The sequence below is a fragment of the Mesoplodon bidens genome, assembly GCF_964165515.1.
Source record: "Mesoplodon bidens genome assembly, chromosome: 14".
Classification (NCBI taxonomy): Eukaryota; Metazoa; Chordata; class Mammalia; order Artiodactyla; family Ziphiidae; genus Mesoplodon; species Mesoplodon bidens.
This window is the reverse complement of record NC_138170.1, coordinates 86,686,248-86,709,901: the sequence shown is the minus strand read 5'-3', so window position 1 is coordinate 86,709,901 and position 23,654 is coordinate 86,686,248. Positions and strand designations below refer to the sequence as shown.

General features: G+C 43.0%; 1 protein-coding gene across 1 annotated transcript; it reads right to left on the bottom strand.

Annotated features, from left to right (window-relative positions):
- Window positions 1–12,661: 12,661 nt before the first annotated feature.
- LOC308627860 (large ribosomal subunit protein uL6) lies at window positions 12,662–13,353 on the bottom strand. Its single transcript, XM_081254311.1, has one exon. It carries the CDS (start codon window positions 13,332–13,334, stop codon window positions 12,756–12,758), a length of 579 nt encoding a protein of 192 aa, XP_081110437.1. The 5' UTR covers window positions 13,335–13,353; the 3' UTR covers window positions 12,662–12,755.
- Between the last annotated feature and the right edge of the window lie 10,301 nt (window positions 13,354–23,654).

Genomic DNA, 23,654 nt, shown 5'->3' with positions numbered 1-23,654 from the left:
TTCCTCCCAGAGTCCTCCAGTGCTCCCAGGCAAAGGGGGCAAAACACCCACACAGCTCACCCTCCTCCAGGAAGTGAGCTGTCTTCTTAGAGGGGATTCTGAAGAGGAAGATTAAATTGGCCGGTTAAGCAAATGTCACAGTAACTGCCCCAGAAAGGGAAGCAGAATTGAGCCATTGCCAATGAGCATGACAAAGGCTGGTCCATTTTGTTTGAGCCCATTTTCATGCTGCTGTTATTGCTGTGTCTTTTAAAGGAGCGAAGGCTAAGTGTTGATTTACAGGGACAAACAGAATAGACCAGGAGGGCTCAAAGAAACTGTTTTGCTCCACTGGACACAATACACATTTTAAGAAAAGATCCGAACCTCCATGTACAAATGACGGATGGCAGTAATTTCAAGAGCGCTGTTGCAGCCAGGCTATCAGGTAGCTAATATGCATTTTTAAAGTTTTCTAAGTATGTACTCTGATGATGGATGGCACCTGACATGTAAATAATCTCTGTTATGAAAGCCCTTAAATGCGCTACGTAAATTTGATGTTTATTTTTTAGTGTTCTGGAGCCAGCAGTGGTCTCATCGTGACTCTTTTGCGCTGGAAGAATGGCCCTGCTCACACGGTGTCAGATCTGCGGGTGGGTGCTGCGGTGTATTACGCGCTGGTTTATGACCTGCTTTTCAGAACAACCACGCCATCCTCCTTTGCCTTAGAACGCTGACTCGATGCTTCTAAACAAAGAACACATATCCAAATATCGTCCCTGTCAAATCAAATTGTCCAATATGGAGATGTGTGCATTGCAACAGTATATCCAGAGGGTTGGCCGATAAATAGGGAAAGGTTTTGACAACTCTGGAAAGAAATTGAAATTGTCCAATGTGGAAATAGCAACAGGAATAGTAATCAGGATGCATTTTATTGTAAATGCATTTTCTTTTCTTGTTCAAGACACACACCAGCCTCTCACCATAGCTCACCTAAAGGTGCCCTCGGTGTATGGAAAGCAGCTTATTGAAACGTCACCCACAGGGCCCACTCCAGGTATTCTATTGTGATTTTCTGCCACCTCTCATCACAGATTTCAGCCTTTTCTCTTCATGACAATGTGATTGCAATAATGCCTCATCCATGATACATTATGGTTAATTTCATCTTTCCAATATTATGCTTATCGCACCACACCTTTGCCTAAAAACCTCAATGCAGATTTCACACAAAAGATGAAGTTCATATTCCTTCACTTGGCCTTCAAGACTTTTCAGAATTGGAATTTGACATTCTGAATTTGATTGAAATTCAGAATCAAATTTGAATTTGATTTTTCAAGCTTATCTCCTATTTCTCCTATTTCCCGAGCAGTTTCACACTTACACCCACCTGAGCACTGGAAGAGAACTTGTGTTTCCAGCATCTAGGCTGGTCTCAAAGCTGGATGTCCTGCCTCTTTTTCATCTTTTCTACATCCTCCAAGGGCTTGCCCAAATTCGTTTTTTTTTTTTTTTTTTTTTCACGATACGCGGGGCCTCTCACTGTTGCGGCCTCTCCAGTTGCAGAGCACAGGCTCCGGACACGAAGGCTCAGTGGCCATGGCTCATAGGCCCAGCTGCTCCATGGCATGTGGGATCCTCCTGGACTGGGGCACGAACCCGTGTCCCCTGAGTCGGCAGGCGGACTCTCAACCACAGCGCCACCGGGAAAGCCCCCCAAATTCGTTTTTGACCAGTATTCGTGTTTGAATACATGGAACGTCTATAATGTACGCAGCCATGCTGGATGTATGGAAGAAACATGTACAAGCACAAACACACACATACACACCTCCATAGGGTAGAAAAGGAGGCAAACACAACCCTTGCAGTTTAAATACGAGATATGCTCATGGCCTGGTGCTACCCCAGGGAGGAAGTGTGGCAGTCTGTTTTCAAAGCTAAGGAAGATTTTAGAGAGGGTTCTGAGGGATGAATACAAGTTTGTGCAGAAGACCAGGGTGCGGAAGAATGGTACACTAGGCCAGGGAAGAGTGTACGGAGAAACACAGACAGCTGAAGGGGGTGGGCTGGAGTGACAAAGGATTCCTTGGAAAAGCCGGGCGGGGCAGGGCCTCGATCAGGCTAAGTAGCTTGTCTCTGTACAAGGCAGAAAATGACACAAGGGTTTGAGGCAGAAAAATGACCAGTTGGAAAGTCAATTTATATGGCAGTGGGAGGGAGGAATTGGAAGGGGGTGGGGTTGGAAGCAGGGGGTGGATGACGTCTTCCCATTGACGTGGGTCTTCCCCCCAGCTCCCCACACTTGGGTTTTCCTTTCCTAAGTCCTAAGATCCTAGGGGTAGTACCATTGACTTGGCAGTTAATACTGCTTTCTCTCTTTTTGTGTCTATATAGTTGTGAGATAATAGAGAATAGATATTGGTCTCTGCCCCTGACTGCCACACAAGGCTCCTGAAACCCTTGTGATTTCCTGGGTGATAGGAGTGTCTTTTGTTCTAATGAGCTGACTCTGGGTTGCACTGGATGAGGGCTGGTCACAGGAAAGCCCTTCCCATAATTAGAAGCTTGGGATTTTCAGCCTCGCCCTCCATCTTCTTTTGAGAAGGGAGAGGGGCTGAACATGGAGTTTATGATGGATCATGCCTACGTGACGAAGCTTCCAAAAACCCCCAAAGTACAGGGTTTGGAGAGCTTCTGGGCTGGTGACCACGTGGACGTGCCAGGACAATGGCTTCCTGATAGCGCAGGGAAGCTCTGCCTCTTCCCCATGCCTCTCCCTAAGCATCTCTTCCATCTGGATGTTCATCTGTATCCTTTATCGTATCCTTTAATAAACTTGTAAACATAAGCAAGTGTTTCCCTGTGACCCGTGAGTCACTCTAGCAAATTAATGAAACCCATGCAGGGGGTCTGGGAACCTCTGATCTATAGCCAGTTGGTCAGAAGTACAGGTAACAACCTGGACTTGCACTGGGCATCCTGATTTGGAGGGGGTTGTTGGAACCTCCCAGCTTGTAGCTGATCAGCTAGGAGCACAGGTGATAACCTGGGCTTGAGACTGGCACCTGAGGTGGTGAGGGGCAGTCCTGTAGGGCTGAACCCCTAACCTGTGGCCTCTGGGATCTGATGGGATCTCCAGGTAGATAGTATCAGAATTGAATTAAATGGTCGGACACCCAGTTGGTGTCCCAGAGAATTGAACACTTGGTAACCAGAGGTGTGTGTGTTCTGTGTGAGTGTGGTAGTAGTGTGACACACAGGGGAGAAACACACACAGTAGGGAAGACTGGGTTTTTCCCTGTGTAGGAAGGAAAAAGTTGAGTTGTTCCTTTTTAAAGGCTTTTTTTTTTTTTTTTTTTTTTTTTTTTTGCTTTTTGCCCAGTTAGCTCACAGTTATTAGTGTCAACAAAGACAGCACTGAGTATAAATTCCATGAGGTCAGAGCTCTGCTTACTTTTTCTTTGTATGGCGTCTTACACAGTTCTATGGAAAGAGCTGATTCTAAAAATTATTTGTGGTTGAAACTAAAGTCAGGCTACTTCGGAAAACTCCCCGCCAAGGTAAAATAATATGAAATTGTATTCAATACTAAGGATTCTTTAAACTTGTATGCTATTTGGAAATTTATCAGTTCATCATAAGGCATCAGTCACGTCTAAAAAGCATGTAAAATAAAAATGTAAACGTAGGACTTCCCTGCTGGCACAGTGGTTAAGAATCCACCTGCCAATGCAGGGGACACGGGTTCAAGCCCTTGTCTGAGAACATCCCACAAGCTGCGGAGCAACTAAGCCCGTGTGCCACAACTACTGAGCCTGTGCTCTAGAGCCCACAAGCCACAACTACTGAGCCCACATGCCATAACTACTGAAGCCCGTGCACCTAGAGCCTGTGCTCGCAACAAGAGAAGCCACAGCAAGGAGAAGCCCGCGCACCGCAATGAAGAGTAACCCCCGCTCGTCTCAACTACAGAAAGCCTGTGCGCAGCAACGAAGGCACAACACAGACAAAAATAAAATATAAATAGGTAAACAAATTTTTAAAAATGTAAACATAAAAAATAGAAATTGTTAGTATTCTTATGAGAGGTGGTGATGCAGGGAGATATGTCATTCTATCCTTGCATTTTGACATTTTAAATGATTTGAAGGTCTCTAAATCTCTCAAATTTTATATATCAGTATGAATTAAACAAAAACAGCAGTGGAAATTCCAGTGCTGTAACTTTCTGAATTGTTTCATAAGCTAAGAAGCTCGTAGCTGAGCTTTTCCTGGGTGGTGATGCCATTTCTGCCTTTCTCTTGCTCACATCTTTCAATTCTTAGGAGGAGAATGTGTTATGAACTCAAAGCATTAAGGTAGTTTGCAAAGAAACAATAGAATATGATTTGGTCCTGCATGCTGGGTGGCAGAGAAACATGGAAATGACATCATTTGGAAGAGGATGTGTTGAAGTTGGAGCTCTAAGACCCAAGTGTGGCTGCTTTTCCAGTGTTGAGTCAAGGCTGATGGACGTTTTCTGACCTCAATTCTATTGATATCCATGTGTCATGTTTGTGGGTTTTGCTGGTGTTGTTTTAAAAGATGGTTCCACTGGTCACTCACACTTCTTTGGTCCTGGGTCCCTCTTAGATGCTCCCACTCAGAATTTTTCCAGTTGACTGAGGTGTCAAAGCCTTAATTTTAGGTGAGCATTTTCTTCCTATCATCTCCAGAGGCTGTGCTTTACTTTGTTCCCAAGTATGTTGGGTTTTTCAAAGAATTTCCCTGAGGAGTGCCACATGCTCTGATGTATTTTGTGTTCACAGTGAGGTCAAGAAGCCAGGAAACTGTAGCCTGATCCCAGGTAGGCATTTGTTGGAAATTGCATTTCCATCTGCCTTTATCACATTCCCATATGTCTGGGCATGTATGGCTTAATGATACTATCCTGTTTCCTCCAGACCTGGCTGTAGAGTTCTTTTTTTTTTTTTTTTTTTTTGCGGTACACGGACCTCTCACTGTTGTGGCCTCTCTCGTTGCGGAGTACAGGCTCCGGACGCGCAGGCTCAGCGGCCATGGCTCACGGGCCCAGCCGCTCCGTGGCATGTGGGATCTTCCCGGACCGGGGCATGAACCCGTGTCCCCTGCATCGACAGGCAGACTCTCAACCACTGCGCCACCAGGGAAGCCCTGTAGAGTTCTTTATTTAGCTGATGAGACACGGTATTTAGCTTCTTTCCCTTAAAATTGTTTGTGAAGCCTCTGTTCTCTATGTATCCTGGCATGTTTCCTCTTTTCTTCTGCCAGCTGAGATACATGGTCCTCTGCTCAGTTTTTATCTTTCAGACAGAGGAGGATAACAGTGTGTAGCCTGATCCTCATGAGGAAATGTATCCTGTAACAAGAATGAAGTTTAGTAACAAAATGGAAAACAAAAAGAAACATATTTGATCTTTGGATTTTTTTTTTTTTTTTTTTTTTTTTTTTTTTTTTTCTTTTTGCGGTATGCGGGCCTCTCACTGCTGTGGCCTCCCCCGTTGCGGAGCACAGGCTCCGGATGCGCAGGCCCAGCGGCCATGGCCCACGGGCCCAGCCGCTCCGCGGCATATGGGATCCTCCCAGACCGGGGCACGAACCCGTATCCCCTGCATCGGCAGGCGGACTCTCAACCACTGCGCCACCAGGGAGGCCCTGATCTTTGGATTTTGAAGAGAGAAATAATAAAAGAACCCTCCCACCACCACTCTGACTGTACAACCTTGAGTGTGCCTGTCCTGAGCCTCAGTTTTCTCATCTATGAAGTGGTAATAATAATACCTACTCCATAGGGTTGCCATGAGAATTAAATAAGAATTAAATAAGGTAATTTAAAATTGCTTTCACATTTCTGGGCCTACAGTGAGGGCTCAAGAAAGAGTTGATGTTCGATTGAATTGTTTTCAAGGGGGAAAATAATAGGAAAACCAAAATTCACCTTTCCTGCAATGCTTTTGCATAATTACAAGGTGAAAGTTTTCAAACATATGCTTTGGTACAATTTCCACTAATATCTAAGAGGCCCACATGTCAGTACAATAGTGGTGTGGAAAGTGTGGTGTGATGTCCACACTTATCAGAATCATTTGGAATGCTTGGGGGGAAGACACATTCCTCAGTTCTACCCCAAGTCTACTAAATCAGAGTTGCTGATTAACTAACAGTAAAGTAACGTAAACACTAATGTTTGAAAACAAGTGCAAGTCAAGGATTGATTAAAAAAAAAACTCATATAAAAAATAAACAGTTCCATCTCATTAACTAGTGCTCAGTGGAGATTTTTTAGGGAGGCACTGAATCTCTTGCTAGTATCCCTCAGATGACATGGAGACCCCCAAGGAGGGTGACAGGGAGATCCCCACAAAAGAATGCTACAGCCCATCACATGACATCAAGACCCTCCAGGAGGGGAACACGATGCTGTTTTGTCATATGCATACGTGGTTGAAATGCCACTTCTCATAGATTGTCCATTTTATTGATGTATAACTGTTCTTAGTAATCTCTTATGATCCTATGTATTTCTGTGGTGATGGTTGTAACTTCTCCTTTTTCCTTTCTGTTTCTATTTATATGGGTCCTCTAGCTTTTTTTTTTTCTTGATGTGTCTGGCTAAATGTTTATCAATTTTGTTTATCTTTTCAAAGAACCAGCTCTTAGTTTCATCGATCTTTTCTATTATTTTTGTCTCTATTTTATGTATTGCTGTTCTAATCTTTATGATTTATTTTCTTCCACTAACTTTGGATTTTGTTTCTTCTTTTTCTAATTTCTCTGGGTGTAAGGTTATGTTGTCTATTTGAGACTTTTCTTGTTTCCTGAGGTAGGCTTGTATTGCTATAAACGTCCCTCTTAGAACTGCTTTTGCTGTGTCCCAGAGATTTTGGATCATTGTGTTTTCATTTTCATTTGTCTCCAGGTATTTTTTGATTTCCTCTTTGATTTCTTCAGTGACCCATTTGTTGCTTAGTATAGAACATGTTTTTTAACCTCCACAGGTTTGTGTGTTTCTGCAGTTTTTTCCGTTGAAGTTAATTTCTAGTGTCATAAGTTTGTGGTCAAAAAATATGCTTAATGTGATTTCAATTTTCTTGAACTTACTGAGGCTTGTTTTTGTGACCCAGCATGTAATCTAACCTGGAGAATGTTCCATGTGCACTTGAAAAGAATGTGTATTCTGCTGCTTTGAGATGAAATGTTCTATATAAATCTATTAGTCCAATTGGTCTAATGTGTCACATAAGGCCAATGTTTCCTTATTGGTTTTCTGTCTGGATGATCTGCTCTTTGATGTAAATGAGGTGTTAATGTCCCCTACTATTATTGTGTTACTGCCAATTTCTCCCTTATGTATGTTAATATTTGCTTTATGTATCTAGGTTCTCCTATGTTGGGTGTGTATATATTTACAATGCTTATATTTTCTTCTTGGATTGATACCTTTATCTTTGTGTGAAGTCTTTCTTTGTCTTTTGTTCCAATCTTTGTTTAAAGTCTATTTTGTTTGACAAGACTATCAGTACTCCAGCTTTCTTTTCATTTCCATTTTCATGGAATGCTTTTTTCCATCTCTGCACTTTCAGACTGTGTGTGTCTTTCAATCAGAAGTGTTCCTTGTAGGAAGCGTAATATGGGTGTTGATTTTGTATCTATTCACCCACTATATGTCTTTTAATTAGAGCTCATTACATTTAAAATAATTATTGATATGTATGTACTTATTGCCATTTTGTTGTTTTCTTGTTTTTGTTCCTTTATTCTTCTTTTGCCCTCTTTCCTTGTGAGTTGATGACTATCTTAGTGTTATGTTTGAATTCCTTTCTCTTTTTTTGTGTATATCTATTACAGATTTTTAGTTTGTGGTTACCATCAGGTTTATCTCTCTATATCTATCTATCTATCTCTCTATCTATCTATCTCATTGATCTTTTAAGTTCAAATGAATTTAATGAACCTGAATTTTTAACACCCCTCCATGTTTAATGCTTTTGACCTCATGTTTTACATCTTTCTGATTTGTGTATCCCTTAACTACTTATTGTGGATATAGATGATTTTGTCTTTTAACTTTCCTAGTAGCTTTACAAGTAGTTAATATATGACCTTTACTTTATATTTGCCTTTACCTATCATAGTTTTCCTTTCATAATTTTCATATTTCTAGTTGTGGTCTTTTCTGCTTAAAGAAGTCCCTTTAACATTTCTGGTAAAGCCGGTTTTGTGGTGCTGAACTGTTTTAGCTTTTTTTTTATCTGTAAAACTCTTGATCTTGCTTTCAAATCTGAATGAAAGTTTTGCTGGGTAGAGTATACATAGTGGTAGGTTTTTCTTTTCATCACTTTAAATATATCATGCCATTCCCTTCTGACCTACAGAGTTTCTGCTGAAGAGTCAGTTGATAGCTTTATGGGACTTTGGAAGTGGCTTCTTGGGCTTAGTGCACACTTGTTGACCAGGAGAAGAGATGGGTTTTCCCTTTTCTGTATGAAGCCCTGACCCTGCGAGCTTTATTTCATTAACCCTGGGCTGCAGTCTCTCAGCGCTGTTTTGCTCTGGGAGCCCCTGTTGGAGCTTGACACTGTCGCTTGGACCACAGCCTGGATTGACCTTGCAGTTTCATTTACAGGAGGACAGATATGCTCAGAGTGTCTCCTGTGCTTCTCCACATGGGAGTTGGATTCAAGAGAGATTTTGTAGCAGAAGTTGTCGGTTGGCACTGGTCCAGTCTGCACCCTGATAATGAGATGGAGATGAGGGTGAAGAATGTGATGATGCAGAGACGTGGGATGTGCATCCGTGTGGCTCTGCATCAGCCCCAGCTGGTGTGGCATTCACTTCATTCTCTACAGAGCATTGCACGATTAGAGCTTTAGGGAACTTTCAGATCAGCTGGTCCACTTTCCAGAACAGGAAACTGAGGACTAGACAAGGAAGTGACTGAGCCAGCTTAGCTGTAAAGCTGATTGCAACCTCTGAAGGGTTTCCTTCCCGAATCCAGTCACTTCCCCACTGCAAGTCATTTTGAGTTTTTCATGGAGTACTTGCCCTTGGCGGTAGGCATAACTTTAAAATTCCTGTCAGTTGGCATCTCTCACGTTCCTCTATATTATTTCCTCTCATTGACTTTGTGCATGAGGTCTAAAAATAAAGTGTGAATTAATAATTGTAAGTATAAATAAGACTATATTAAAAATTATCACTCCCTTTCTACCTGTCAGGTGAGCATGGAATTAGGAGCCATGTGATACTCATTGAAGTACTGCTATTCTTTATTTAAATTGAAGTATAGTTGATTTACAATGCTATTCTTGTTACTGTAGTAAAAAAATTTTATACATTTAGTTTACAAATGTATAAAATATTTCTCTCATTTTTCCTCCTGAACCCCCTCTTTCTACCTTATTCACATTCATACACAACATTTACTTCCCTACCTTAGAATTTATTAATCTCTCCAGTGAGCAAATTGGGTTGAGAGCACAGATTTATTTAAATATTTGTACGTCAGTATTGCTGCTTTTTAAATATTTTAAATGTTTTTTAAGGTGTTTTTAAGGCATTAGTTCATCATATGGCATGATCCGTTACAAATAAGCACTTGAAAGAAAACTGGCTGTTTCAATTTTATATATATATATATATATACACACATGATTTGGTTGATATATATATCTTGTAGTGGAAAGAGAATGATAATTTTTAATACAGTCTTATTTATATTTGTAATATTAATACTTATTTTATTTTTAGACATATATATATCTTATATATCTATATCTTGTGTGTATGTATCTATATCTTTTATATATATATATATATATATATATATATATATATATATATATAATCCTAAAGTCTCTATATATTAGAAAACAGGTTCATCCACTATGTTCTAAGCAACCGGCAACTAAATTTACAGAAAACATTTTTCTCCATGAAACTACAGAGCCACGTTATTACTGGATAAGGCATCCCAGGGCTTCCCTGTTTAATGTCCTAATTCTGTTTTAGAGTCAGGCAAGAAATATTTCTGAACATCCTGGGTTTATTATAAGAACACAGAAGAATTCTTTTACCCACTTCTTAATTCTTGGGACAATAGTTCATGATAATTTCAAACACTTTAACGTTAACCATTTTGAAGTGTCCTGTTGAGGAGCTGTGCGCGTCCACTGAAGCTGTGTCTATGACATTAGCCAATCACCTTTCACAGGGAGGGCGGGGCGGTGTCCAGAGCTGGTGCTGGTCTTTGTGAGACAGCGTTTGCAGAGCCCTTTGCCAAAGTCCCAGAAATGACTCACTGATATAGTCAATTCAGAAAGATATACCATTCAGGAAATAGTAGTAAATTTGGAGAATTAAATAGGCCACATTCATAATTAAAAACCTGAATTACTGTACTGATGAATTTCCTTCCTGAAACCTGGAGGCTGATGCCCTGAGCCACGGGCTGCATCTCCTCCCATTTTGTCTGTTACTTTTCTTGTTATGCAGCATGTTCCCGTTTTCTCAAACTGAGGTTATTCCAGCTCATTCCCTTTCGTTTCCATGTACACCTTTTGATGGTTTTCCTACAAAAATATATTTTCACCTATTGGCTAGAGAGGAATTTTTACTGCACTTCTGTGGGCTTTTTGTCAATTAGATTAGAAAACAATAAGGAGAGAATGAGAAAAGATTTTTGCCTTGCATTTCACATGTCACAGATAACGACACCAGCACCCATTCCATGGCTGTATTCAGCTACAGGTGACATTGAACATTTACTCAGCATTCAAAACTCGCCTGGAGAAGCTCCTTGGATTTCTCAACTCTGTCTGACTGGCTGAGGTCAGTCCACCCAGTGCTTTGAAGTGCTGCAGTTTACAGCTGGTGGGCAGGGCGCTGGGTGCCAAGTTCTTTGAAAGCAGGCACCAGGTGCTTTTGATTAACTATAGAAAAGCTAGCTAGAGGCCTTGGAATGAAATTTGAAAGTAGACCTCCAAGAATTTTTCAACTCTCTAGTGCTTTAATGTCTTGAACAGGTTGAAATTAATGCAAAACCTGAAATGAGAAAATGAAAGAACGTGAGGATTCCATGGAACCATGAGGAATATGCTGTAGCCTCAAGAACCAAATGGACAGCCTTTGCCTTTTCTCTGTCGTGAACACTTACAGCCCCCTTGATCGGGGACGAGAGCCTGGTTCGGGGGATGCGGTCACACTTAGTCCCCAAAGTTTCTCCTGATCATGCCAGCAAGAAGGCTCTTTCCCTTGATTTCCTATAAAACGTATCATCTTCTTCGCTCAGAATGGTGGGCTCTTCCTCATCTGGCCACGTGTCCGCTGGCACTCAGAAACCAGCCTCTGGGGTCTGCATGTGCTTTGGCTTCCACTGTAAACTGTTTTCATCTCCTTTTCTGTTTCTCCCCACCTTTCTCATTTTCCAGGCTCTGGACCACAAGCACATGACTCAGATTCCTGGTTTCCCCGCTCAGGCATCATCCCTACAAGCCCCAGGGATGCTTGCCTGGATGGGCAAGGAAGCAGAGCTGTCTACCCTCAGGGCAGGGCTGGCTAGTCTAACTCCTTCAGCCCTCAGCATAGGTATCTTACGGCACTTTTCCATTTTTTTTTTTTTTTTTTTACTTTTCCATATTTTATGTGTGAAATGGTTTAAGTACTTAGTGCCAGTCAGATCCCAGAAGACAGAGCAACTGTTTCTTACTTACTCTTACGACTCCTTGAGCCTCTATTTTCTCATCTGAAAAATGGAGCTGATTATACCTCCCTGTCTACCTTGTAGGTTTCAGGGAAAATTTGAGATGAACGGTGGTGTGGGGTAGGGGGGAGATCTTCCTGAACTGTAGATGTTGTACAAACATGAGGTGCTAGTGTTGCTTTGTTTTTGGAATACCAGGCCCAAGCCCACTCAAAGTATGTGCTCTGGAATCATATTAAAAAAATTAACAAGAGATTCCCTTGAGAGGATTTTCTGTTTCAGAAAATAAATATCATAGTTTCGAGAATATTCTCTGTTAACTACATTTTTTGTGGGCTCACAAAAAAGACACAAGGTAGAAATATGCTGATTCTCTAAAATACTTACAGAATGGTGTATTCTAATTTACCTGATTTCTGGCTAACTGGCTAATGGAGAATCCCTTTCTTTGAACCTTACTCTTGAATATGTAAAGTCCTCAGTTGATTTTTTAAATTGGAGTAAGTATAATATATAACATGAATCTTTAATGCTTCTCCTCTAAGATGAAGAATTGCTTTATTTAAAAGTATTAACTGCTTCTCCTGCGGCCGTACTCCATATTTAATTAAAAGATGTTGGTTGAAATCCAACGACTCTGGGGTCTCAACTCTGATCATTTGTAACTTATCTTCTTTTTAAGGTGGAGTTTTTTTAAATAATGTTTTTATTTAGAGTGAGGACACATCACAATGAAATGTCACACATATTACTTTTGTGTTCCCTTTACCTCCCAACTGGAATAAGCAAATCACCCTCTTATTTCTGGAGGGCAGGCTCAGTGTGGTGAGGGGAAGGGACCCCAGTGTTGCAAATGCCATAAACTCATCCTGCACAATGAGTTTGGTCAAACCGTTGGTTAATTAAATCAGAAAAAAGAACAAAATTTATTTTGTTTTGACTTGGTTACTATTTTTTTTTCCCAAGTCAAAAGAGCTTTTATTCATTTTTAAAATATTACATGAGCCTGGCCTCTTGCAGTTTCTGTAACTGGATCACTCAGATCTTATTCATCAGCCTGCTGAACTGTTCCTTTTTCAGAAACATAGATACCATCCAAAAATTTTCTGATATCCTTATTTTTAACTGTTGTGGCTTGCTGAATCAAAGCAGCTGAATTTGACACAAGTTCAATGTCATTTCCTTCAAGAATCAACTCATCTTTCTGGGCTTGAGATACTGAACAAGCAACACCTGGCCTCATCCGAACCCTGCGGATGTATTTTTCACCCAAAAAATTTCGGATTTCAACAAGAGAACCATTCTCCTGAATAACAACGTTGATGGGGAAGTGAGCATACACAGACCTCATCTTGTAACGGAAGCCCAGTGTAACACCCTTGATCATGTTCTGTACATGACTACAGATAGTGCGAACAGTGGCCAGTTCCTTCCTATTCCCCCACCATTTGTCAACCCGGAGCCTCTTCTTTTTCTTCCCAAGGAGACTGAGTTCTACATTGATGTGATTGAAGTCCCTCCGCAGGGTGCCTCTGGGGCCCTTCACAATAACTGTGCGTCCCTTCAGAGTAATGTCGACATTTTCTGGAATGTCGACAGTCTGATTGCTGAGAATGGTCTTCATTCTCGCAGTAGATGCGGCAAAGAGGACTTGGTTACTATTTTGGGTGAAGTCATTAAGGAATAAATTTTGGAATAGTTGGTTCTTTGGCCCAATAGTCTTCAACCAGACATGCCTTAAGATTTGGAAGAATTTCATCTAAAATGAAAATAATAAAGTTCTGTGTGACACCAAGTTCATAAATAAAGTCTAGGAACCACAGCAACCCGAGACTCAATGCCTTTGTCACGGGTACGATTTATACATTTGAAACACAGGTTTTCTAATTTAATGGTAAATACTGGAAGCGACTTGTTATTTATGGCCTCTTTGCTCCTGCTTGAGCTGCGGTAGGAAAGGGGGAAATTCTGTAGAAGCATACATGGTCGAATTGGAGGAAGGTTTACAGGGACGCTGACTCTTAGACAGTAAACTGGGGCATGGAGCGGAAGAGAAGTCATCGTTTGCTGAGTGATGACGGGGCCGAAGCTCGAAGCTGGGCGGGCACAGAGCTCAGGTCACTGAGGATGCTCAGAAAAAGAGAGACAACTTCATCCAGTCCTCACAGCGTGTGAGGTGAAGGAAATGACCTCGTTTTATAAGGAAGAGCTTCAGCCTCACCGAGATCAGCATCTTGCCTGAGGATGCCAAGGTTACAGCCCGCAGTGGAAAACCAAGTCTTTCAACTTCTTTTAGGGTTGGTTTCTTATAGCTGATTTCTCCAAATCATCTATAACGGAATTATGAAAGTGCTAGTTTACTCATCACAGATGTGGAAGATAATGCAGCTCGACCAAGTTATGGAAAGATTGGCCAGGGGAAATCAGAACTAAGTACACTTTTCTGTGTCCTGAGATTAATTGTGGATGTGTGCAAACAGCTATTATTTGATTCAGTGTGCACAGGGCAGGACTTTGTGATTTGCACTCAGCTGGTCACCTGGGCCCTGGACGGGGTGGTGAACCCAGGCAGAGTCTTTTAATTCCCTTGTAATTCATTGACGTCTGGCTAGGTCACCTTGGGCATTTGGAAGAAGATTCAGGGCCCCAGATATTTTTGTTCCTTTTTTAGGTGTTGGTTTTGGTGTGGAAATTTCTGTAGGTCTGAAGGGTGTTATATAACGTCTATCATAACATCTAGTATCTTCTAGTTATTCAGTAAAAATCTGTCAAATAATAAAATACATGCTCTTAAATTTTTTTCCTGTGTAAGATAGTTGAATTGAGAGACTGCGATTGGTAAATTTAATTGGCCACTGGATGTCGCTATTTACCCACCTAGAGAGGATCAGCTCTTTCCATCCCCCCCACCCCCTCCCCCACAAAAAACCTGGTCATGACAAAAGCCTCTGGAAGCTGCTCCAGGTGCACAGATTTCAAGCTTGTTTCTCATAAGTAACTTGTTTTCTCTTGGGAAAAGAGCGAGTCCTGAGTTATTCAATTCAGGATATTTTCTTCTCACAGCAATTTAGATGGAGAACTGATGTGTTTTCTTTTCTTCTTTTATCCCCCCTAAAGAAGTTTTCTTTTGCTAACACAAACAAGAGTTATCTTGCAACTCATCTTGGAAACAGCGACATTAGTTCATACAAGACTGTGAAATTTCATGTATAACTTTCATATGAAACTATTGAAGGCACTTGGAATAAATTCCCACCTGGTTAGTCTCAGCAAATCCCCATCACTGGTGCAGCGAGGGTCCCTGGAAACTTGGGGTCATTCTTACTTTCTGGAGTAGTAAAAAAAAAAAAAAAAGATTTGTATTCCACTGCTGCCACCACCATTTGTGATCTGTGTGACCTTGGAGGTGTTACTCAATGTCTCTGGTCCCCAGTATCCCTTGCCCTTGGGCAGGCCTTCCAATCCTACCTCCTAGGGTTTGGGGGCAGAACCAAGTTCAAACTGAAAATGCCTTAAACTTCCTTCTTTCTCTGGGGCCCTCTGTTAAAGTCTGGGTTTATTGGATGGATGATCTAAGAAATATCACATTCCCTTCTCTCTTCCCTAAAATGGTCTAACATAACCCACCATGTCTTTATAACACAATCTAGTATGGGTTGGTCCAAAGAGCTGGAATTCCCAAGTCAGAACCTCACTGTGAAAGGCATGTAATGGACTGACTGACTTATCCGTATTATCTTTGTGGATTTCACTGCTGTAGCACAGAACCTAGAAAACAACAATCTTAAGATGAGAAGGAGCTTCGCGTTTATGTAATTGAGCCCCTTTCTTAATGCTCTACTCTTACTCCAGCATTCCATGGAGAGCCACAAAATGGGGGTTTGTTCTTGAAATTTCCATAAACCGTTAGACCAAGGATGTGCGTGAGAAAGACCTGTGGAAAACAAGAAGCCTCCTATGACAGTTTCTGGTCACTGCATCCCCTGCCCCCTGTCCTCCCCACTCCTTCTCTGGAGGACTCGTGCTCGTCCCCTCCGTCCACATGGTCCACAAGACCCACACCGTCCACACCAGCCGCTCCACCCAAACTGTCCACGCCATCCACACCATTCACATCATCCACACCATACCCTCGACTTTAAAGTAAGGAGAAAAAGATCACTTCTGTTTCCTCAATCAATGTATTCCAGATGGATTAACGACAGTAGGACCATTAATTGAATCCTCTCTCTGTGCAGGGCCTATGTCAAGTCTTGTATTTCCACAATTTCATTTGACCCTCATTGCAGCCCCGTGAGCTACTCTGAAGGATGTCTAATTTACAGGTGAGAAAACTGGGGCACAGAGAGGTTAAAGGGCTCGCACATATCACTTGGCTAGTTACATAGCACAACCTGGTTGAACTCCTGCTGGCTCTGACGCCTTTGCTTTTAGCCACTCAACTACTCACAGTTGTGATGGTTACAGGTTTATTAGAACCACCTGATGGAGATGGTTAAACTTATGAAAAATAAAAGACACAACAACGATGACCTGCTCAGTGTACTTGTGTTTAACCAAAGCCTCCGATGAGTGGCAGGCTGGGCGTATTTGTGTTAGGGGTGTTGAGAGTGGTTACCTCTACAAATGGATATATATGAAAAGAGAGCAATCCTACTCATACGCTTTAAAGCTTAGCTTGTGTCAAGGAAGAGAGTTTGTGAGTATCTGGGTTCATTAGAGGTTGGGGGGTTGCTGCCATTTGTAGCGGAAGCTGCATGTTGATTGCCTGAGGGCTTCCATTAATATTGATTTAGGAAATGCCTACGGTGTTTACGCTACTGAATACTCATCGTCATTGGAAATATGTCAGTATATATTGAGGTGAGGGCAGCGCTGGGATTTCAGGGACTTGGGGACAGGCAGGTTTAGCGTCACCTTGAACTTTCCACTCGAGTCTTAATTGCTTCTTGCAGCCACCAGACATTCACTTAACCTCCCTTTCCAGGAACTTTTAGATTTTTCTCGACTCTGCTATCTTTTGAACGGCCAGGAGGAATGGAATTTTCGCAAGGCTTAGGAGCTTGGTGCACAGGTTAGAAGCATTGGAATTGCACCCGGAGGAGAGAATTCATTTCTGCATTTATCCCCAAGGACTTATTGAAACCTTTAAAGTGGAATAGTTGGCCAAGTCCAGAGTGAGGGGAAGAGCCATAGAATACTGTTCAAGAACACTCTTGGGAGCATAACCTGCAGGCAGACACATTCGACCCCATCCTTCTCTGGGATGGGCAGCAGGAAGGTGGGGTTTAGGGGGCACAAGTTCTAGTTTCTTTGCAGGACAGGTGCAGGGAACCTGAGTGCTGTTGCGCTCCTGACAGTAGAGAACCTACGGTCTGGCTCTACCATGCAATACTGGGGTGGAGCCAGCCTAGGCACTTAAACCTCTTGGCCCCAATTTCTTTCTTTCTTTCTTTCTTTCTTTCTTTCTTTCTTTCTTTCTTTCTATGAATTAAGGAGGCAACTTTAGTGAAGAAGGACATCAGTTCAGCTTTTATTTATTTATTTATTTTTGGCTGTGTTGGGTCTTCGTTTCTGCGCGAGGGCTTTCTCTAGTTATAGCGAGCGGGGGTCACTCTTCATCGCGGTGCACGGGCCTCTCACTATCGCGGCCTCTCTTGTTGCGGACCACAGGTTCCAGACGCGCAGGCTCAGTAGTTGTGGCTCATGGGCCCAGTTGCTCTGCGGCATGTGGGATCTTCCCAGACCAGGGTTCAAACCCGTGTCCCCTGCATTGGCAGGCAGATTCTCAACCACTGCACCACCAGGGAAGCCCTGGCCCCAATTTCTTTACTTCCAAAAGGGGCAGGTTCCTGTTTTAACTACTGCTCACAATTAGTGGAAGAAAGAGATATTATAAAAATGTGAAGAACCCAGAACATTTGAACATGTGCATAAATTTAATGGGCATCACAGAGTCTTTTGGAGGGAAACACTTGTAGCTGGATGGAATGCTGATGCCTTCTTACAACTTTGTGACATTGGCCAGTCACTTATTTCTGAGCTTCAGTAAAATGAGTCTCATCTATAAAATAAGAATAACAAAACCTACTCTTTAGAGTTACTATATGTGGAATACTGTACACACAGTCACTTGGTACACAGCGTGTACTCACATCACAATAAATTCCTTCCTTTCTTCTCCCTCCTCTGTCTTTCTTATTAATTGATCCATCTCTTGGAGAGGGAATTAGAGAATCTGATGAAGCGTGGGAGTGTGGTTCCTATTTAGAGATCATTAATTCATTGGCCTTTGGGAAAATTGTTAATACTGCTTGCCAAATCACTTGTCTTTTCTCAATCTGCAATTGTAATCCTATTTTCCCAATATAATTGGTTAGATATGTTTAGTTCATGTGTTTTGACGTAATCTGAAGAAACGATGGAGCGTATCACAACATTTGGATTTGCAGCATAGTTTTTCTTGCCCAGGAGCTCTAAGATAATTCAAATATTTGTTCTGTTTTGGTGACTAATTATTTACCATTATTATCAAAAAGAACTTGCGGTTATTTCCAATGAATGCCAGTAGAGAATACAGGAAAAGAGGAGGAAGGGGACTTCCCTGGTGGCGCAGTGGGTAAGGCTCTGCACTCCCAACGCAGGGGGCCTGGGTTTGATCCCTGGTTGGGGAACTAGGTCCCACATGCATGCTGCAACTAAGAGTTCACATGCCACACTAAAGAGCCCGCCTACCACAACTAAGGAGCCCGCCTGCCACAACTAAGACCCAGCACAACCAAATAAATATTTTAAAAAGAGAAGTAAGGAAATAAATAGCAGAAAAGTGGCAATAATGCACCAAGAATTGGCTAGCAGAGGATCACCTCTCTTGAATATTATGTTCAGCTCTAAGCTTCCTTAGCACTGTGGACAAAACTGGGTAAAAATAGTCAATAGGTTTTGTGTTTTTCATTGTCAGATGAAACACCCCTAACTATGCTTTTCATGAAAGCCAACTTTTTCCTGGCATAAATTCTAACATGACTCGTGGAGAAACTGATGATAATAATGGGTAATGGCAGCTTTTTTTGTGGAGAAACTGATGATAATAATGGGTAATGGCAGCTTTTAAAAAATAATTTTTAAACTCTTCTTTTTTAAAATTTATTGTTTTGTCCCCACCCCTGCAAGGCATGTGGGATCTTAGTTCCCTGACCAGGGATTGAACCTGCGTTCCCTGCACTGGAAGCATGGAGTCCTAACCACTGTACTGCCAGGGAAGTCCCCAATGGCAGCTTTTTGAAAGAGCCAGGATCCGCCATCATTTGGCTTCCCGTTAGCCTAGAGCATCTTGTGTAAAGAGGAGCTGGGTGAGGGAGGCTGGCCTAATGGGTCCAGGTGCACAGTCCCTCCATCCAGGCATGGGGCTTCAACACTTCCTGGGTGGGAAGATGGTGTGGACAGGCAACATTGTTTGCTCAGTTTGTGGACGGTTCCAGCCATGAACATCTTCTAATCCATTCGATCCTGCTTGCACGTTGGTTGGCCTGAGACACTTCATCTGCGTGGAGGCTGAAGAGGAGAAAATTTGGATGTACTTACTTAGCTTCTAAGATGGAAATCCACAGACATCAGAGCACTACGTGTAAACCATTTCCGTTCGATTCAGTTCAATTCAGTCTAATTCCACACTGCTGAGTTTCAGCCAGTTCAACTGACCTCAGCAAGCTCCTGCTGTGTGAAGGAGGACCAGCTGGGCCCTAGTAGGGATGCCAAGGTGATCGAGGCTTGGTTCTGGTCCTTGGGGCATAGCCTTCTGGCTAAGGAGATGGACACACGCACAACTGCCTATGTGGAGGAGAGAATGAACACAGGGCTTTACGTGGACCCAGGGCAAGCGTCGCTGGAGCAGCTCAGAGGAAGCAGCAACTCTGTGGAAACATTCTTTTCAAGTTTATAGCGGTAGGGTACCCTTCGGTGTAACGATCCCTGCTCTGTTATATATTATTGTGGAGTTTCCAATTATGTTATAGTTTAAAAAAATATTTTTTCCTGAGGGTTAATGTTTACATTTGCAAATGTGTACAGCTTAATTAACAGTTTAAATGGAAATTTTAATGTATTCTATGAATTGTTGGCTCATTTGCATATTTTATCAATTCACCATCTTTCTGGGTTGTATATAGTGCAGTAATTAGAAATAGAAAGTAGCGTGCATTCTAAAATTTTCATTTCAGGATGCAAAACAGTAGTTGGTTACCTGCTGCCTTATCAGTAGCAAGTTGTGCTGCGTGTGTGGTTAGGGGCGAGATATTTTGGAGACTTTAAATAAGCATAAGGATGCAGGAAGTCTAGGACCAGCTGACACTGCAGAGAACACGCCAGCTGCAGGGTCAGGGCTGCTGTGCTCTGTCTGCTCTCTGCTCGCTTTCCTTGCTGTTCTCATCGTCATTCACTCTTCCCCGTGTCTTGGTTCAAACTCAGAAATGCAGGCCAAAAAGCTGTGTAGCATGGAAGCTGCCCTGAAAACCTGAAACGTGGCTGCGTGAATGTTTCGTCCAGGTAGACAGTTGCATTCCCAGCAAAGGTGCGCTCAGGACCTAGTGTGCTCTGTGTACAGGAGATGACCCATTCGGAGGAATGTCTCCAGACTGCATGCAAGAACTGAGTGTCCTGCCTGCTCTGGGTCACTATTCTCCTCTTTGTAGATGGACTGGCCAGTGCACACGGTGTCCACACACGTCAACAGTCCCCTCCGTGAATGTGTGGTGTGCTGTCTGAGTAGCATGACACCAAGAGGAGGCCAGGTTCTCTCTGCTGGCCGCACGTGGATGCAGACTCTTGACCCCAACGCACCACAGCCCAGCGTCTTAGGCTGTCCCATCCTACCTCCTTTAGCTCCTCAGCTGTCTTCCTGAAATACCCCGGTGCTGCTTTCTCACCAAGTGGGCCTTGCTTCTCTCCAACAGCAGCTGCCCTGACCAGCTGCATCTCCTGAGCCTAGAACTGTGCCTGGCACTTGGAAGATGCTCAGTGTATCAGCCAGGACAGTCTGGACTATGCTGCGTAGCAACCCTCAACCCCCGCCTCAGAGGTGTATTTCTCGCTCAAGCATATATCCCAACCTGGTGGGCAGTGGCTCTGGAACATCACCTGCCATGAGGCCAAGGGGAAGGGGAAATGGTGAATCCTGTCTTAGTTTTTAAAGGCGTCTGTCTGGAAGAAACACAGCTACCTCTGCCCATACCTTGATGGCCAAAGTGAGTCAGGTGACCCTGTCCAACTTCAGAGGAAGGAAGCACGATCCTACATTTGCAGAAAGGGGAGAATCGGACGTATTCGTGGACGGTGTTGATTTATAACACACTCAACCTGGCTATCAAGTTGGACAGACTGCGAAATAAATGTTTGCCGATGATTATGCTGATACTTGCTCCTACTTCATGTAAAGATATTAACATCTCATTAGATGAAGCTCTCTCGATATAAAGTATAAGTCCCTAAAGACCTAGGAACCTTAAAAAAAACCATAAAGCTTGTCTAGCATGATTCCACTTTAGTCTTGAGAGTGAGTGACTTGCCCAGGATCTCCAGGCCTGGCATCCTGGCTGACGCACAGCAGGGGGTTGCTGTCACCTTCCTCTGTGCCCCTGGGAAAGCAGAGGGGGTTCTGATTCAAACACTGTCCTGTTCACACACCTCCCCTTGGGAAGCCAAGCGCTGTGGGCACCCACCAGAGCACCCCTGTCCTTGGGCTCGCCCAGGCCAGCTTCTCCACTGTGAGGGTGAAAGAAGATAATTCACAGAGTGCTTTGTTTAGCACTGGAATAGTTAGTGTGTAAAACTGTTGCGTTATTGTTACTCCTGTGCCTGTCGTTAGCGGTGGGGCTGGGTTCTGTACTGAGGTCCCTCTGGCCTGGTGGGGAGGGGCTGGGGGCTGAGTGATACTTTTCTCCAGGTGTTGCACTGAGTCACCGACAGGTCATGATCCATCTTCTTTACGGTTTGAGTTTTAGTCTCTCGTGTTTTCCAACAGTGACACTTTGGAGTAGAGAAGGAAAGAGAGAGCTCAGTGGAGCTGGAGAGAGACAGGTAGTGGAGAGGAGTTGGGGCCCAGGGCGCGTGAGAGGACAGGGGGACGGGGGGGGCTAGAGGCTTGACGTGGTCTTGGAACCAAAGACACTGAGCGGCTGAAGGGCTCCTGGTCACATGGGGATGTGCAGAGCCCAGGAGGAGACAGACACAAGGGAGGGAAGGCGCTCAGACAGACCTCACCATCGTGCGTTGGTGGCAGGTGCCTCCCTTCTCAACAAGCTGAAGCTGGATGGCCATTTCTGCCGCATCCCCCAGTGTGTTCAGCGGATGGGTTTGGGGCTTCTGGGACCCGTGCTGTCCTGCCATCTGGGCCCAGCCTGGTCAGGAGGCATCTTTACCTCCCTCAATTTGGACTGATCTCCCGAAAGAAAGATGCCCCTCGAAGAGAAATGATACCATGTTACAAAGGAAACCACACACTACTGTACGTAAAACAGGTAATCAACAAGGCCCTACTGTACAGCACAGGGACCTCTACTCAATACTCTGTGATGACCTACATGGGGAAGTAATCTGAAAAAGAATAGGTGCATGTATGTGTATAACTGAATCACTTTGCTGGACAGCAGATACTAACACAACGTTGTAAATCAACTCTACTCCAATATAAAATAAAAATTAAATTAAGAAAAAGGGAATCCCAGCTTCCAGACAGCCTGGGGCGGGCTTCCCGGGGGTGCGAAGGCAGTGTCACCTCAAGAGAAGCAACAACCGCACTTAGCGAACACCTGCTGGTCCAGGAGTTGGGCTTAGTGTGCTTTTCCTTCTTTATGTCTTAATTGTTTGAGTTTTAATCCTCATTGTCATGGTAGTAATGAAGATGCCAAGAAAACAACGACCACCATTGAATGAACTCTTCCTCCTCTGTGTATTGTCTTCTGTCTTCATAGCGATGAGGTAAGGCAGGGAGGTGTTACTCAGAAGGGGAGAGTGAAGCTCAGAACGGTCACTTGAGTTGCCCACAGGTACGTGTCTGGCAAGTCTCCTGATCCCCAATGTAAATTGTATTTATTCAGTCTTCATTCTGAAGGAAAACAAAATTTCCAAAAAAGAAATTTTATTAAGTCCAAAGTAACCAAAGTCATGGCTTTGTTTCATTTATTTTTTCATAGCAGACACATATAGCTGTTTCTTGCTTTAATCCCTTGAGCTTCCGTGAACATTTCCTAGGTCAATCAGTCAATCTGTTTTCTGAGCAAAAAAAATGTATGGAAATTCAGACATGAAAATGCCTTTTTTCTTTCCTTCAAATAAAACTAATGCAATGTAGTGAGTACTCCCTAGCAAAAACATCTCTCTTACTTACTTAGTCATGATGAATAGATTTCTGTTGGAGCCAGACTGAGCTCCACAAGATATGAAAGCTCTTTATATAAGTACATCATGACCAATAAGCAGCCTAATATATCTTAGAACCATTGGAAAGAAACAAATAGAAAAAAATAAGAAAAATATTACAAAATGTTATGGAACAGTTTGTGCATTTCCTCTCTGTCTTCAATCTAGCAACATGTTCTTGATCTAAAAGAAATATCACCTTTCAAGTTTCCACGTTGTCAAATTATTTAAAACTCCACAGCTGGGAATCCAGAATTGTGTGTGTGTAGGGTGAGGGGTAGAATTTTCTGTTCAAGCACAGTGGAATGACCTCGTGGGTAGATCGCCGGTATGATGTTTGGATTACCTTTAGGCCTTGTCAGATACGCAAAAGAAAAGGGCAAACCTGTCTTTGTCTGGATAAATCAAATGACAACCAGAGGACATAGGATGTGAGTGCTCAAAATAAGATGCTGTTCTTTCATAAATGTTTTCTCGGGGCAGCCACGTGGCAGGTGCAGGCGTGGTGGTGGTGAGGACAGGACCAGAG

Bases quoted from the DNA above. Each gene is read 5' to 3' on its own strand.
- LOC308627860 (XM_081254311.1), bottom strand. From the start codon at position 13,334: ATGAAGACCATTCTCAGCAATCAGACTGTCGACATTCCAGAAAATGTC.